The 16647-nt window shown below is 42.5% G+C and overlaps 1 protein-coding gene across 7 annotated transcripts in view; it reads right to left on the reverse strand.

Moving 5' to 3' along the window:
* Positions 1–16647, reverse strand: part of LOC137383986 (suppressor of tumorigenicity 7 protein homolog) — a 190288-nt gene that overhangs the window by 88493 nt on the left and 85148 nt on the right. For all 7 annotated transcript variants that reach the window (XM_068057498.1, XM_068057493.1, XM_068057494.1 and 4 more), the window contains 5 exons: positions 15966–16044; positions 10801–10955; positions 8934–9031; positions 6360–6474; positions 3749–3821 (listed from right to left, as the gene is read on the reverse strand). In XM_068057498.1, the coding sequence (XP_067913599.1) occupies positions 3749–3821; positions 6360–6474; positions 8934–9031; positions 10801–10955; positions 15966–16044 (520 nt within the window). The remainder of the gene's footprint in view (positions 1–3748; positions 3822–6359; positions 6475–8933; positions 9032–10800; positions 10956–15965; positions 16045–16647) is intronic.

The raw sequence follows: 16647 nt of genomic DNA on the forward strand, positions 1-16647 counted from the left end.
AAAAAAAAACTGGCTCAAGTATCAAAGATAAACCACAAAACACTACTTTTTAAGTAAACCATGCTAACGGATCAAATATCACTTTCATTCATTAAACAAGTACCTATCAGCAGACAGCACAAAATCTAATCAAACACTGAGGTCCATTTCTGGAGGCACAGAACTGAAAAGCAGAGAAGTTATGTAAAACTTGGATAGAACCTTGAGTACTGTGAACAGTTCTGGCCTCCACATTATAAGACATAGAGGCACTGAAGATGGTGCAAAAGGAATTTACTAGAATGATACCAGAACTGAGAGGTTATGCCTTGCAAGAAAGATTAAACAGTCTGGGGCTCTCTTCTCCAGAAAAGAGAAGGTTGACAGATGTCTTCAAGATTATACAAGGTTTTGATAGGATAGCTGTGGAGATGATGTTTCCACTTGCAGGTTAGACCAGAACCAGGGGCCATAAATATAATTTAGTCGCAAATAAATCAAATAAGGAATTCAAGAGAAACTTCTTTACACAGAGCGATGAGAATGTGGTATGCGCTGCCACAAGGAGTAGTTGAGGCAAGTTGTATAGATGCTCGATAACCAGGAGGGAGAAAAGGAATAAAATGATATCTTGATGGGTTAGAAGACGACAGGTGGGAGGAGGCTCACGTGGAGCATAAACACCCGAGTGGATTTGTTGGTCCAAACTGCCTGTTTACGCTGTAAACAATTTATAACACAAAAAAATTCAACCAATCAAATCATTCAAAAATAATTCTGAACAGGTTTAAATAGTGTGTTGGTTTCCGAGACAGTATATACCTGAACAAACAAAATTTATACATCGAACTATTTATATACTTCATACCAAGATGATTCAAAGTACCTACAATGTTGCCTCTATGGCGGTCATAATTGCTCATTTCCCTATAGCGTGCTGCCAATTATCTCAGTGGCTGGAGATTGGAGCTCAAGAACTTGTTTGAAGCTTCAGTTGTTCAGCTGTACTTAGTTGCTCGTATTTTCCCCTTCGCTTGGGCACCCATCATACACACCACTGCAATTTCTCCTCACTGGGCCGAAAGCAAGGCTCATCACCACGGTCTCCGACTACATTCACATGGCTCAGTGGCAACACTCCAAGTGCTGCACTACTGGAGGTGCTGCCTTTTGAAGGAGGTTCTGTCTGCCCTCAGGTGGGCATAAAAGATCCAAAGGCACTATTCTGAACAGCAGGGGAATTTATCCTTCGTCCAACATTTAAAACAAATTATCTGGTCATTGTCACATTGCTGTTTGTGGGAGTGTGCTGTGGACAAATTGGCTGCCATGTTCTGTATATTACAATAGTGACTGCATTCCAAAAGTACTAAATTGGCTTTAAACCACTTTGGGGCATCCTGAGGTAGACAAAGTCTCAATATAAATTCAATTAAAAAAAAAAAGAAGAAACATTCTTCTTTAGGACCCTCAAAACTGTCAAGCCATTTACTTCCTTCAGTTACCTCCTTCTCCTACAATCAATAATATCAGTTGATACTCAGTAGCTAGCACTCACACCTCAAGCAGAAGATTGTAGATTCAAGTTCCACTCCAAAGTTTCAAGCATATAATCTAGGCTGGCACATTAGTCCAGTACTGAGTGGGCGAGACACTTTTGGAATCACAGAATCGTTACAGCGAAGCAGGAGGCCATTCGGCCCATCGTGTCCGCACTAACTCTCTCAAAAAGCAACTCCATCATTTCCATTTCCCCGCCTTCTCCCCATAATCCTGCACATTCTTCCTTTTCATATAACTGTCTAATTCCCTTTTGATTGCTTCAATTGAACGTACCTCCAACACATTCTCAGGCAGCGCATTCCAGACCTTAACCACTGTGAGAAAAAGATTTTCCCTCACGTCACTTTTGCTTCTCTTACCAAATACTTTAAATCTGTGCCCTCTCGTTCTCGATCCTTACACGAGTTGGAACAGTTTTTCTCTACCTACTCAGTCCAGACCCCTCAGTATTTTGAATACCTCTATCAAATCACCTCTCAGCCTTCTCTTCTCCAAGGACAACAGCCCTAACTTCTCCAATCTATCTTCATAACTGAAGTTCCTCATCCCTGGAACCATTCTCGTGAATCTTTTCTGTACTCTCTCCAACGCCCTCACTTTTTTCCTCAAGTGCAGCACCAGAACTGGACGCAATACTCCAACTGAGGCCGAACTAGTGTCTTATACAAGTTCAGCATAATTTCCTTGTTCTTGTATTCTATGCCCATATTAATAAAGCCCAAGATGCTGTATGCTTTATTAACCGCGCTCTCAACCAGTCCTGCCACCTTCAATGACTTCGCACATATACACCTAGGTCCCTCTGCTCCTGCACCCCCTGTTGGAGTTGCTGTATTTTCGGATGAGACATGAAACCGAGGCCCCGGCTGTTGTCTGAAGTGGATGTAAAAGATCCCATGGCACTGTTTTGGTGTCCTGGAAATATTTATCCCTCAACTAACATCAATTAAAACAGATTATCTGGTCATTATTACATTGCTGTTTGTGGGAACTTGTGTGCAACCTGATTGCTGCATGTCCTACATATAGCAACTACACTTCAAAAATAATAAGTTTGTGTAGAAACTTATTTAGACCACATTTAAAGTACAGTGCATAGTTCTTGTCTCTGTTAAAAAAGGATATCGAGGCACTGGAAAGGGTGCAAAATTATTTATAAGGATAATACCAGAATTGAGAAGTTGTAACTATCAGGGAAGACTGAACAGGCTGGGGCTCTTTTTGTCTAGTAAAGAGAAGACTGAGGGGTGACCTGATAGAGGACTTTGAGATTGGGGGTTTGATGGGTTAGATGTGGATGGGCGGCGCAGTGGCTAGTACCGCAGCCTCACATCTCCAGCGACCCGGGTTCGGTTCTGGGTACCACCTGTGCGGAGTTTGCAAGTTCTCCCTGTGACCGCGTGGGTTTCCTCCGGGTGCTTCGGTTTCCTCCCACATGCCAAAGACTTGCGGGTTGATGGGTAACTTGGCCATTGTAAAAATTGCCCGAGTGTAGGTAGGTGGTAGGAGAATTGTGGGAAGGTGGGGATGAGAAAGGGAAAAAATGGGATTAATGTAGGATTAGTATAAATGGGTGGTTGATGGTCGGCACGGACTCGTTGGGCCTGTTTCAGTGCTGTATCTCTCTATGACTCTAATACTTCATTAGCTGTAAAGCGCTTTGGGACATCCTGAGGTCATGAAAGATTCTATATAAAATTTTTAAATGAAAGCTCAGCAGAACCTCATGCTCTCTCCTACGCTTTCCAGTTCTGCTCAGCAAGCCTGGTTTCTTTACCTATTTTTGGAAAAGTTCAAGTAAAGCCTATTTCATTTAAAAAAGCTCCAGTCTCAAGCAACAGCAAAATTGTACTCATATAGCACTTGAAGGTAGCACAATGTCCCAATGCACTTCACAGGAGAGTTATCAAAGCAAATTTTAAACTGAGCCATGTAAGGAATTATATGGACACATCACCAAAAGCTCGGTCACAGAGGTAGGTTTTAAGTAGCATCTTACAGGATGAGAGAGATGTTGAATCGCAGAGAAATTTAGGGAGGCAATTCCAGAACTTAAAGCCTAGGCAGCTGAAGGCAAGGCTACCAATGGTGGAGTGATGGAAATAGGAGCTGTGCAAGAGGTAAGTCTTGGAAGAGTGCACAGATCTCATTACAATGGTGTAGGGCTGGAGCCAGTTACTGTGATTGGAAAGGATGAGATACTTACTTGTCTGATACAGCTCGTGCTTTCAGCAGTGCAGCCGTGTAGCATATTGTCGCTGACTTTGGCAAGCTAATATCTGCAATTAAAAAGCAAGATAAGATTAGGTTAAAATTCCTAATGAACGTTCAACAGAAAAAAATTCTCAGCTTCATCTCAACCAAGCCCCAAAGCAGATCCATGCTATAACTCACTCTAAGGTATCTGTTACTCAACATACAAACCATTTGAATCTCCTCCCAGAGTAGACTCTCACCTACAACTCACTTTTAGATATCCATGTTGTTTAATCTATGTTTTCTCTGGCAATTTGTATATATTGTAGATTCAACAACTAAAGCTTCTTTTACAAAAAATTGTGGTTTTGAAAGAATTAACTTTCTTTTTTAAATGTTGCCCCTCTAATCCAAGGACAAATGTCTCTATTTTTACTGCACTGCATGAAGCTATTTTCTCCCTGGCAAAAAAAATCTTGGAAATACATGTAAAGGAATTAGCTTCTCACAGCAGTGCTCCAATCCACAGAATCAAATACCAAACAGGCACTGTCAGCATCTGAAAAACAGATCAACATAAACTGACAATACATAACAGGCAATACTCAACGGTGACATTTACCCAGCGGTGGGAGGGACTCAACTGAATAACACAAGAGAAGTTAAGAGGTTTAAGCAAGGCATAATTGTTGGCAAAATACTGTATGGAACACATACGTTCCCTGCAATTATAAGTAGAATTAAATAAAATTACCACTTTCAAAATATTAGAAAGAGTTGCCCAAAGTGAACTGAAGTCTGCAACAGTCTTGTGAGGTATGAAGGTAGACGACAAAGAGTGGGGATAAAGGTAAAGTTCTCTGATTACTGGGATACAACAAGTGGTGTTCCCCAGGACTCTAAAGGAGAACCTCAGCTTTTCACCATGCATATTAATAACTTGGATGAAGGAATGGAAAAGTTGTATATTCAAGTTTGCAGATGACACAAAAGTAGGAGGCACACTAAGTTGCGTAGATGGGATCAGGAGGTTATAAAGGGACATTGATAGACTGAATTTTGTTTTATTCATTCATCAGAGGTGGGCATTGCTGGCTAGGCCAGCATTTATTGCCCATTCCGAATTGCCCTCGAGAAGGTGGTGGTGAGCTGCCTTCTTGAACCACTGCAGTCCTTGTGGGGTGGGTACACCCACAGTGCTGTTAGGAAGGGAGTTTCAGGATTTTGACCCAGCAACAGTGAAGGAACGGAGATACAGTTCCAAGTCAGGGTGATGTGTGGCTTGGAGGGAAACTTGCAGACGGTGTTCCCATGCATCTGCTGCCCTTGTTTTTCTATCTGGTAAAGGTCATGGGTTTGGAAGGTGCTGTCGAAGGAGCTTTGGAGAGTTGCTGCAGTGCATCATGTAGATGGTACACATTGCTGCCACTGTGCGCCGGTGGTGGAGGGAGTGAATGCTTGTGGAGGGGGTGCCAATCAAGCGGGCTGCTTTGTCCTGGATAGTGTCGAGCTTCCTGAGTGTTGTTGGAGCTGTACCCTTCCAGGCAAGTGGAGAGTATTCCTTCACACTCCTGACCTGTACCTTGTAGATGGTGGACAGACTTTGGGGAGTCATGAGGCGAGTTACTCGCCGCAGGATTTCTAGCTTCTGACCTGCTCTTGTAGCCTCAGTATTTATACGGCTACTCCAAGTTCAGTTTCTGGTCAATGGTAACCCCCAGGATGTTGACAGTGGGTGATTCAGCAATCATAATGCCATTGCACGTCATGGGGAGATGATTAAGTTCTCTCTTGTTAGAGATGGTCATTGCCTGGCACTTGTGTGGCGGGAATGCTGCTTGCCACTTAGCAGCCCAAGCCTGGATATTGTCCAGGACTTGCTGCATTTCTACATGGACTGCTTCAGAATGTGAGGAGTCACGAATGGTGCTGAACATTGCACAGTGAGCATACCAATTTCTGACCTTATAATTGAAGGTCATTGATGAAGTAGCTGAAGATGGTTGGGCCGAGGCCACTACCCTGAGGAACTCCTGCAGTGATGTCCTGGAGCTGAAAAGATTGACCTTCAACAACACAACCATCTTCCTTTGTGCTCGGTACGACTCCAACCAGTGGAGCCTTTTCTCCCGATTCCCGTTGATTCCAGTTTTGCTAAGGCTCCTTAATGCCATACTCAGTCAAATGCTGCTTTGATATCACGGGCGGTCACCCTCACCTCGTTCATTTACCTCATTAGAACAAGTTGGTTGCTGAGTTTGCCTACGTCTAGAGACTTAGGAGACGTCTAGAGCGCAGAATTTAAATGGGCAACATTATGGCAGAGTTTAGCTTGGGTAAGTGTTGAAAGTACAGGCACAGAACCTTTGCAACTGATAAGATCACCAATGCACTGAGGGCAGTGCAGTGGCTGGGGGAAGTTCTGTTACAATTTTCTATTATATCTGTATTTTGGAACTTCCAGAGGATGCTCAAATAATCCAGCATCCCGAAAATACTACAGTAAAAATCACAGCTTATGGTGTGGACAACCTATCCCATTTTACAAACAGAACACAACCCTTTGTAGAAACAGAATGCAGCCTTGTAATTATAGGGTTGATATTATCCAGGACACTAACCATCATATTTGGCCAAGACCACCTGTACGTCAGCATAAGCCTGTAGCTCCAGAAGAGCTTCTAATAAATTTTCATGTATATTCAGCATACTAAGGAGCGGAAACTCTTTCATCAACTGCAAAAGAAAGAAAAGGCTCTGAGTTTACACATTTTATTGATCATTATTAAACACGAGGTCATGAAAATACACAAGCAAAATGCTGTCTACCCCCGCCTTATTTAATTCTATATTCTATAGTAATCTGAGTACTACAAATCTCAAAACTACTGAAAGGAAAATCTGGCAGAAAAGATTGCATATTAGTAACAAAGCCCTCCCTGGTCTTCCTTCCACGTGAGATGAAAATAGAATCCAAGCACTCTTAACTTGACCCCCACTATCCCCCAACAAAACTTAAAGTGAAAAAAATTACCAAAGAATTAAGATTGCAAATTAACTGTTTCGCACTTCTAGTACAATTATAATTACTGTTTTGTTTTACTGTAAAGATATTGAAGTGATACCAGTTTACAGACAAATTCAAGTGTGCTAATTTCCAAACATAAAGGGATACAAAGTTGGGGCTACTGTCACATCTGGAACGAGTAAACAACATATATTTATATAGTGTCTTTCACATCTTCAGGACATCCTCATGTGCTTTAAAGCCAATGAAGGACCTTTGAATGTTACTATTCACTGTGATAATGTCGGAAGCTCCCACAAACAACAAAATGATAATGACCAGATAATTCATTTTAGAATTGTTGGTTGATCAATAAGTCTTGACCCATGACACCAGTAGTACTCTCCTTCTTTGAAACAGTACCAGGGGATCTTTTATGTGTACCTGAGGGGCCTAACGGGTCTTCAGTTTAACGTCTCTTCAAAAGGTGACATCTCTGACAGCGCAGCACTCCCTCAGCTTAAATTCTGTGCTCAAGTCTCTGGACATACGCAAATTCAGAAACCAACTTGCACACAAAGTTCCACACACAGCGAATGAGATAAATGGCCAGTTAGTTTGCTTTTACAGTGTTAATTGAGGGATAAATGTTAGCTAAGGCACCAGAACAATACCCTGCTCCACTTCTAATAGCGCCATGGGACCATTTAAGTGCTAAACTAGTGATAATGACCTGGAACTTGCTGCCTATAAGGGTGGTGGAAGCAGAGATGATTAATGATTTGAAAAGGAAATTAGAAGGGGATATGAGAGAAATAAACTTGCAGGGCTACGGGGACAGATTGGGGGAATGGGACTGACTGGACTGCTCTAGAGAGAGATGGCACAGACCCGATGGGCTAAATGGCCTCCTTCTGTGCCATAAAGATTCTATGACTTGAGGAACTGGTGGACAGAATTTTTGCCTAACATCTCAACAGAAAGACAGCACCTCCACCAATACAGTACTCCCTCATATATAATATAAAATAAAAACAAGAAATGCTGGAACCACTCAGCAGGTCTGGCAGCATCTGTGGAAAGAGAAGCAGAGTTAACGTCTCGGGTCAGTGACCCTTCTTCGGAACTGGCAAATATTATAAATGTCACAGGTTATAAGCAAGTGAGGTGGGGGTGGGGCAAGAGATAACAAAGGAGGTGTAGATTGGACAAGGCCACATAGCTGACCAAAAGGTCATGGAGCAAAGGCAAACAATGTGTTAATGGTGTTTGAAAGACAAAGCATTAGTACAGATAGGGTGTTAACGGACTGAAGATTGAACAGCAGCAAGTACAAACATGAAAAAAAAAGTGGGTAAGCAAACTGAACAAACTAAGATGAAATAAACATTTTTTTTTAAATTGTAAAAAATGTAAAAAAGAAAAAAATAACTAAAAATGAAAGTAAAATGGGGGGCCCGTCATGCTCTGAAATTATTGAACTCAATGTTCAGTCCGGCAGGCTGTAGTGTGCCTAATCGGTAAATGAGATGCTGTTCCTCGAGCTTGCGTTGATGTTCACTTGAACACTGCAGCAAGCCCAGGATAGAGATGTGAGCATGAGAGCAGGGGGGAGTGTTGAAATGGCAAGCAACCGGAAGCTCAGGGTCCTGCTTGCGGACTGAGCAGAGGTGTTCCGCAAAGCGGTCACCCAGTCTGCGCTTGGTCTCCCCAATGTAGAGGAGACCACATTGTGAGCAGCGAATATAGTACACTACATTGAAAGAAGTACAAGTACATCACTGCTTCACCTTCACAGCACTCCCTCAGCCTGGATTGTGTGCTCAACAGGTTCAACTGAAGCATTCAAAAAGGAATTAGACAGTTATATGCAAAGGAAGAATGTGCAGGGTTATGGGGAGAAGGCGCTTGGTGAACTGCTCTTTCAGAGAGCCGGTGCAGACATGATGGGCCGAATAGCCTCCTTCTGTGCTGTAACAATTCTATGATTCTAAGGCCCGTGGCAAGCCTTACATCTACAATCTTTTCACTCAGGGGCAAGAGTGCTATCAACGGAGATAAAATGACGTTATTTACATTGGATTTAGGGTATGGTTAAAAGGTTATAGGTGGGAGGGAGTAAAGATGTTGAAGTGTGAAGGTGAAGCAGTTTCTCCAGCTGAAGTCCACCTGTGGTCCTGTTACTCACGTCTCTCATCAGTTTTACTGCTTCTCGTATTCTTCCCAGTTTTCTCGCACACATCGCAAGCCTTCGTTTGATATAAACTAATACATTTGTGTCTCGCCCTACCAAGAGAAGATAGATTAAGCTGAAATTCAAACCATTCTCAAAAGGACAGGAGTCAGTAGATTAATGTCAGACAGTCATCTGAAAAATCATCTTCAATATTCATGATAAGTGACTTACAACACTTAAATCAAATCAGTGATCTGGCAACTCTTCGATTTTAAAATTCTCATCCTTGTTTCAAATTCCTCCAGGGCCTCAACCCTCCCTATATCTGCAACCTCCTCCAGTCCAATAACCCTCCAATTCTGGAATCTTGTCCATCTCCAATTTCCATCACTCCACCGCTGGTGGCCGTGCCTTCAGCTACCTGGCCCTAAGCTCCTCCCTACTCCTTTCCGCCTCTCTCTCCCTTTAAGATGCTATTTTGAAGAGTAGTTGCTGTTGTTTTGTTGGAACTCAGCAGCCAATTTGTGCACAGCAAGCTCCCACAAATAGCAGTGAGATAATTGACCTGTACATCAGCTTTTGGGGTGTTAAGGAATAAACGGTGGCCAGGACATCTTCGAAATAATGCACTGAGATCTTTTAAATTACACGACAGAGCAGGTGGGGTCTTGGTTTAACATCCCATTCTAAAGATGGTGCAGCTCTCCCTCGGTACTGCACGGGGAGTGCCAGCCTGGATTAAGCATTCCGTCTCGGGAGTGGACTTGAACAATCTCTGATTCAAAGACAGGCATGCTACCAACTGATCCAAAGTTGAAACAACTGTATGAGAAAAGACAAAGTAATCAAGGTCGTCAATTTGGTCTTAGGTTTTGTTTGGGTAGGTTTGACACAGAAAGGTAGTTTATGCTCCACGGCTTATACCTTCCCCAAGTGATCACTGGATTCAAGGCATGAATTTTCTTGTTGTAAATCACCTGCACCCTTAAAATTATAATACATCTCTTACCAAGTAAGTTTTTCCTCACCCCAATATTCTCTCCTCTCAAACACTGCTGGCTGCCTTCTGGCAACTTGCCCAAGTGACCATGTCTGACATGTAAGCCCAGACAGTGAATCTCCACAGGCTGTTCAATACCAGGGGTATCAAAGCCAAGCCCAATCACGTCTTTGCCTGCCATTAGCAAGGGTCAGTGGCCAGCAACCAGCAACAGGAACCCTGGCTGACTTTCTCCTCACCTCGCCAACACAAGGTGCTGAAGCTAACTGCAGCCAGCCACAGAACAGGTCACAGGGGTGCCACCAACTAAGCCAAGCTGATAAAGGATCATCGCCAAAGCTAGAAACAGACGTGTATTTATATAGCACCTTTCACAACCAAGATAATGAAGTACCTTTGAAATGTAGTCACTGTTGTGATGTAGGAAGCGTGACAGCTAATGTGCAGGCAAAAGGCCCCACAGCCATGCGATAATGACCTGATAATTTTTTTTTATGATTTTGGTTGAGGGATAAAAATTGTTCAAGGCACCAGGAAAACTCACCTACTCTTCTTCAAATAGTGCCGAGGGATTTTTCACAGCCACCTAAGATGGTAGATGGGGCTTCGGTTTAACACTTTGTCTAAAAACCAATGAAAAGTACCACCCAAAACTATAACCTGACTTTCCCATTTAGCTGTGTGTGTTTCCAGCAGTTTCACTTTTATCTCTTGTCCAATAAGACATTGTATTCATTTGCTAAATGGTGACTCCCTATAAGATGACTCCCATGAGCTTGTTATTAAAAGGCTGACCCAAGGGGGCAAGGGTTGCGCAGTTTCCCTTAATGCTTTAACACAATGCTACATAGATATTCATGTCACGCTTAGGCAGCTTACTGTGCTGAGCTTCCTGCTGTGGGCTGTGATGCTGAAGCTGCTGGCTTCTTCTGTAGCATACCTCGCCTGCTTTCAGAGCCTGCTTAAATAGTTTCTCAGCTTCAAGAATTGTAGTGGTCTCCTCCTCAGCTAGAAGAACATATGCTGTGGCACATCTAAGATCACAAAGAAAACCAGATGTTAGGGTTTATTTTGCACAATTCACTATTCCAGTTGGCAAGTGGAATCAGGCATGTATCTCAGTTCCTAGTATCTCAATACATTACTCTTTAAACTATAGTCATGCAGACCCCCACCTGCCAAGAATGAGGCATATTAATTTTGTCATATGAAAATTGATTTCAAACTGTTGTTGGAATGAAGAAATGACTTGTTTGAAGATCACCAGACACCGGGCTGAAGGACATTTGCATACTAAGAGACGCTGCTTGTGGAGACAAAGGGCTATTCTCTGCTCCAATTAACCCAAATGGATTTTGATCACCAGACATTGAAGATGTAAGGAAGCGCATTCCAGGCCCTGCTAAGATGATACAATCAACAGAGCCAGGACTGGTTAAACCAGCTGGTCACATGACTAACTGGCTGGTCCAGGTTTTTGAACTAGACACGGGACAGTTTGAATTCAGAAGGCAGTGTGCAACTGAAGCTGAAACAAGCAGGTCTCATCACGTGACTGTGTGTGTGTCTCTCTCGCGCTTTCTCCCAAGCCAAGGCACCCACGGAAGACACGTAAACCTCAAGAGAGAAAAGACTCCTACATCGGAACAAGCTGAAGTGTGAACTGGGGCCCAACAAATTGCAAGACTTACCAGCAACCAAAGACTCCACATTGAACTTAAAGGACTGTAACTACCAGATATTGGCTCAAACCTTTCTCCTTTATTCCTTCTACCTTTTCTGTCTCTATCTGCGTGTGTTTCTATCGCGTATGCATGCTAGCGTGGTCACGTTGCGTATTAGTAGTCGTTAACTGGATTAGAGTTTAAGATTAATAAACTTCTACCTTTCTTGTTTAAATCTAAGGAAACCTGTCTGATTTCTTTGCCTTACAATTGGAGCAGTGAACAAGGATTCACTAAGGGGGAGCTAAAATCACGGTGTTTACAAATTAAACCCTGCTACAGTTAAACCAGGCAAAGGCTGAGAGGAAACCCCCGAGACTCCTTCTCACCTGGTTGTAACATTATTATTTTTACTTTTAACTACTTTAGTTTTGTAAGGAAACCCCCGAGACTCCTTCTCACCTGGTTGTAACATTATTATTTTTACTTTTAACTACTTTATTTTTGTAACATCCTGACTTGTGCTGGACTTGGGAGAGAAGTGACTGCAGACTCCATGATGTCTCCTTGTGCCGTTCCGCAGAATGTCAGTGGAGGGATTTAAGGTGCAATCCAAAGTGAAACTCCTATTAATAGCCCTATCAGTTTGATCAGTTCTCCAAGTCCCATCCACTATCACTTTGGGCCATACTTGTTTTCCTGAAGACACAAAACAACCTTTAACTAGACTTACAAAATCACACAGCACAGATAGCAGCTATAAGGCCCTACATGCCTGTGCTGGCTCTTTGAAATTATTTCCACTCCCCTGCAAATTTTTCCCCTTCAATTATTATCCAATTCCCTTTTCAAAGATATTACTGAATCTGTTTCCACTAACCTTGAATTACTCCTCACCTGCTAAAGATCAGGGCTCTAAAGAAAAAACTAGCCTGATCGCCAGTGAACAACTGACATCTCATCCGCAATTTTAGGTAACTGACAAAATAAGGGAGCCCAATACTGTTTCTTACAAGTTAGATTTTCTGGTTGCAATATGCTAAGGCACAGCATCTAAATGCAATATGTCAACTGAAAGTTTCAGGAAAAAGGAAAAAAATTGGCATCCCAGAGTATGTTAAAGCTTATTAGGGTGTTTGCCTTCAAGACCCACAAATAATCAAGGGTAAGGAATAGGCATTCCTCATCATGGAACATTCCTTTAACCCTGATCAGAGAGTGATCCTACACTCATAAACACGAGAAGTATTTTAGATTTTATCAATGAGTAAATATCACTATTGCATATGGAACCTTTTCTCGCAGAATGCTGCAGATTTCAAGTAACTGCAATTTAAGTACCAATGTGTTCACTACAGCATACTCAAACCTGTCCATTTCAGTTACACACAATAAATCACATTCATTTCAATCATGAAGAAACAGGGCCTGGATACTGAATTCACATTTTTCACCAGTCCCAACCTGCAGAAACCTGAACACATGTACCCTCCTCTCTGCACCTGTTTGTCAAATTAGACCAAAACATTTAATTCAACTTTCACAAATGGATGAAATGGAATATCACATTAAAGATTGTCTAAAGTGATAAGATAGGCGGGGACACTGAGAAACTGATCAACAACAACTTGTATTTATATAGCACCTTTAATGTATTAGAACATCCCAAGGTCCCTTAGCCACTGTTTCCATCAAACACTCCCAGGGCAAGTACAGAACGGGTTAGATTAACAGTAAAGCTCCCTCTACACCATTTCCCTTTCTATTGCAGAGAAATATCAGCAACAACTGAAATCAATTCAAGCACTTGTTAATGATGCCTTCTTTAAATTCATTCAAATCAATGAAATACGATATTACAGTCCTCAAGGCCTCAATCATAGAATCAGAAAGTTTACAGCACAGAAAGAGGCCACTTGGCCCATCGTGTCTGCACCAGCCAAAAAATAAACCACCCAGACTAAGCCCACCTTACAACATTTGGTCTGTAGCCTTGCAGATTACTGCACTCGAGATGCATATCCAGACATCTTTTAAATGAGTTGAGGATTTCTGCCTCTACTATCCTTTTAGGCAGCGAGTTTCATCCTCTGGGTGAAAAAAGGTTTCCTCATTTCCCCTCTAACCTTTCTACCGATCATTTTAAATCAATGCCTCCCTAATCACTGACCACTCTGCTAAGGTAAATAGGCCCTTCACATTCACTCTATCCAGGCCCCTCACTATTTTGTACATTTCAATCAGATCTCCCCTCAGCCTTCACCGTTCAAAGGACAACAACCCCAGCCTATCCAATCTTTCCCCAAAGTTACACTTTTCCAGACCCGGCAACATCCTCGTAAATCTCCTTTGTACCCTCTCTCATGCAATTACATCCTTTCTATAATGAGGTGATCAGAATGCACTTTTTTTTTTTTAAGCCTCCCCCTCATTTGTCCGAAATATTTCCCTTTTTCTCCTGAAGGTAATTGTTGCTGCATTACAGCTGCACAGATGCTCTCAATCCTCTCTGATCCTTCACCAAAATGTCATCCTCCATGTGTCAGCATTGACAGTGAGTGAGTGCTGGGATTGCTATAGCTGAGTGAGACATTGACCCATTTTCCAGCAGTAGCCACTGGATACTAACCAGGAATAAAGAACTTTACTGATTCCTCCCACAACTTCACCCTCCCTCCCCGCCCCACCCAAAACGAGAGGGCCCAAGGCCAACTTGAACACCCCTATTGAGATTGTCTAACTCAACGCAGACCTGAGATGAACATACAAATTAGGAGAAGTAGGCCATTCAGTCCCTCGTGCCTGCTCCGCCATTCAATAAGATCATGACTGATCTGTTTGTGTCTCAAATTCCACACTCCCATCTACCTCGATAACCTTAGATTTCCTTGCCTAACAAGAATCTATCTACCTCCGCCTTAAAAATATTCAATGGCCCCGCCTCCATCAGCTTCTGAGGCGGAGAGTTCCAAAGTCGCACAACCCTCAGAAAAAATTTCTCATCTCAGTCCTAAAAGGGTAACCCCTAATTTTAAAACAGTGCTCCCTAGTTCTGGACTCACCCACAAGAGGAAACATCTTTTCCACATCCACCTTGTCAAGACCGTTCAGGATCTTATAAACTTCAATCAAGTCTCCCCTCACTCTTCTCAATGCCAGTGAAAACAAGCCCAGTCTGTCCAACCTTTCCTCAAGACAACCTGCTCATTCCAGGTATCAATCTAGTAAATCTCTTCTGAACCGCCTCCAACACATTCACATCCTTCCTTAAATAAGGAGACCAAAACTGCACACAGTATCCGAGATGTGGTCTCAGCAATGCCCTGTGTAACGGAAGCATAAAATCTTTACTTTTATTTTCAATTCCTCTCGTAATAAAGGATAGCATTCCATTAGTCGTCTTTATTACTTGCTGAACCTGTACACTAACTTTGTGACTCCTGCATTAGAACACCTAGATCCCTCGGCACCTTGGAATTCTGCAGTCGTTCTCGGCTTAAGTAACACTCTGCTTTTTTAATTCTACCTGCTGAAGTAAACTCCTCCACATTTTCCCACATGATACTCCATCTGCCAGATTTTTGCCCACTCATTCAACCTATTTATATCATTCTGCAAGCTCCTTATGTCCTCTGCACAACATACTTTCCTACCTATCTTGTGTCATATGTGAGGTCTGTGCAGGTCAGTACCATGGGGTCCATTTAAATTGCTATACCATAAAGGGAAGGTAAGGATTGGGCAGATACACTCAATAAGAAGTATAGAGGCTTATGACACAGAAGGCCCATCATGCCTGTGCCGGCTCTCTGAAAAAGCTACCAATGGGACCCAGGCCACCCCCCTTTCCCATATCCCAACAAATCTTACCTTTTCATGTAGAGATCCTTTGAGTCATCTTCAACCAACTTGAAAAAAATGTCATTGGTGAAGCAGAATGCCCAGCAAAACCAGTAATTAAAAAGATAATGTAATCAAAGTATCAATACACTTTCCCACTGTAATACCTATGAACTTCAATATACTTTTAAGCACCCTGTTCAACACATTCATGTTAAAACTCTAGTCAGTGGTATCTCAATGCAACCTTTAACTCATCTGTATTAACTTCCCTTCACTTAATTCAAAATGAACTGGGTGAGCTAAAGGTCGCGCACACAAAAATGAGACTCCCAAGCGTTTCCCTCTCACTCGAGATATAAAACACAACATTGAACGAGTTCAAACTAAAGAAACAGGAGGACAAGCATTAAAAAAAAAGTCCAAAAGATATAAATGGTCAACCAATGAGCATGTCAGAAACCTTCAAACTGATGTAGAGGACAGTGGAGCGAGTGCGTGATCGTTACACAGAATCTCAATCTGCAGTACAGAACATACTCATTGTTTAATTCTAAAGCTTGGTATGCTGCCTTCATTCTAGCTTGAGCATTCCTCTCCCGCCAGGCTTTCTGCATCACTGTTAAGAGAACAAAAAAAAAATGTAAGTGACGGCAGGTGTTTATATCTGACATACACCAGCAGAAATGCTGGTCAGTAAAGAAGTCACATTATTCAAGCCCACATTTAGCTGGAAGGCCATTATTTTTTTCCAGCTATAATAAACGGCAGATGTGTTTTAACATGCACATGTGCTGCCCAACAGACTCGAGTGTAATGTGAACGTTAAATGCAGCAATAAAAATCAGTGCTGTCATGCCAAAACCTTTTGCGTTCCAATAAACAGCCTGGTGCTGCTAGCTCAGGGTTTAAGTCCACAATTCTGCACGTGGCACTGCGAAATTCTCAACTGAAACATCACAGGACAGATGCCAGTCTAATGCTTCCTTGCACGGAAGTGTGGCGGGGGCGGAAACAGAATCTAACAATGCCAGCTCTTTCGTCATCCCCATCGGCTGTTTGAGTTACTAAAAGCACTGCAGAGTGTGATATGAAGTCTTTCAAACCAGGGTGCTCCCAACTCAAATCCCTGGTTTGTGCTGAATCTGTTAACCTCAGCCATAGCAGTAAGACACGTATTACAAGATGACTTCAGCGCTCCATGGGCTGCAGAAGAGGAGAC

The sequence above is a fragment of the Heterodontus francisci genome, chromosome 25, assembly GCF_036365525.1.
Source record: "Heterodontus francisci isolate sHetFra1 chromosome 25, sHetFra1.hap1, whole genome shotgun sequence".
Lineage (NCBI taxonomy): Eukaryota > Metazoa > Chordata > Chondrichthyes > Heterodontiformes > Heterodontidae > Heterodontus > Heterodontus francisci.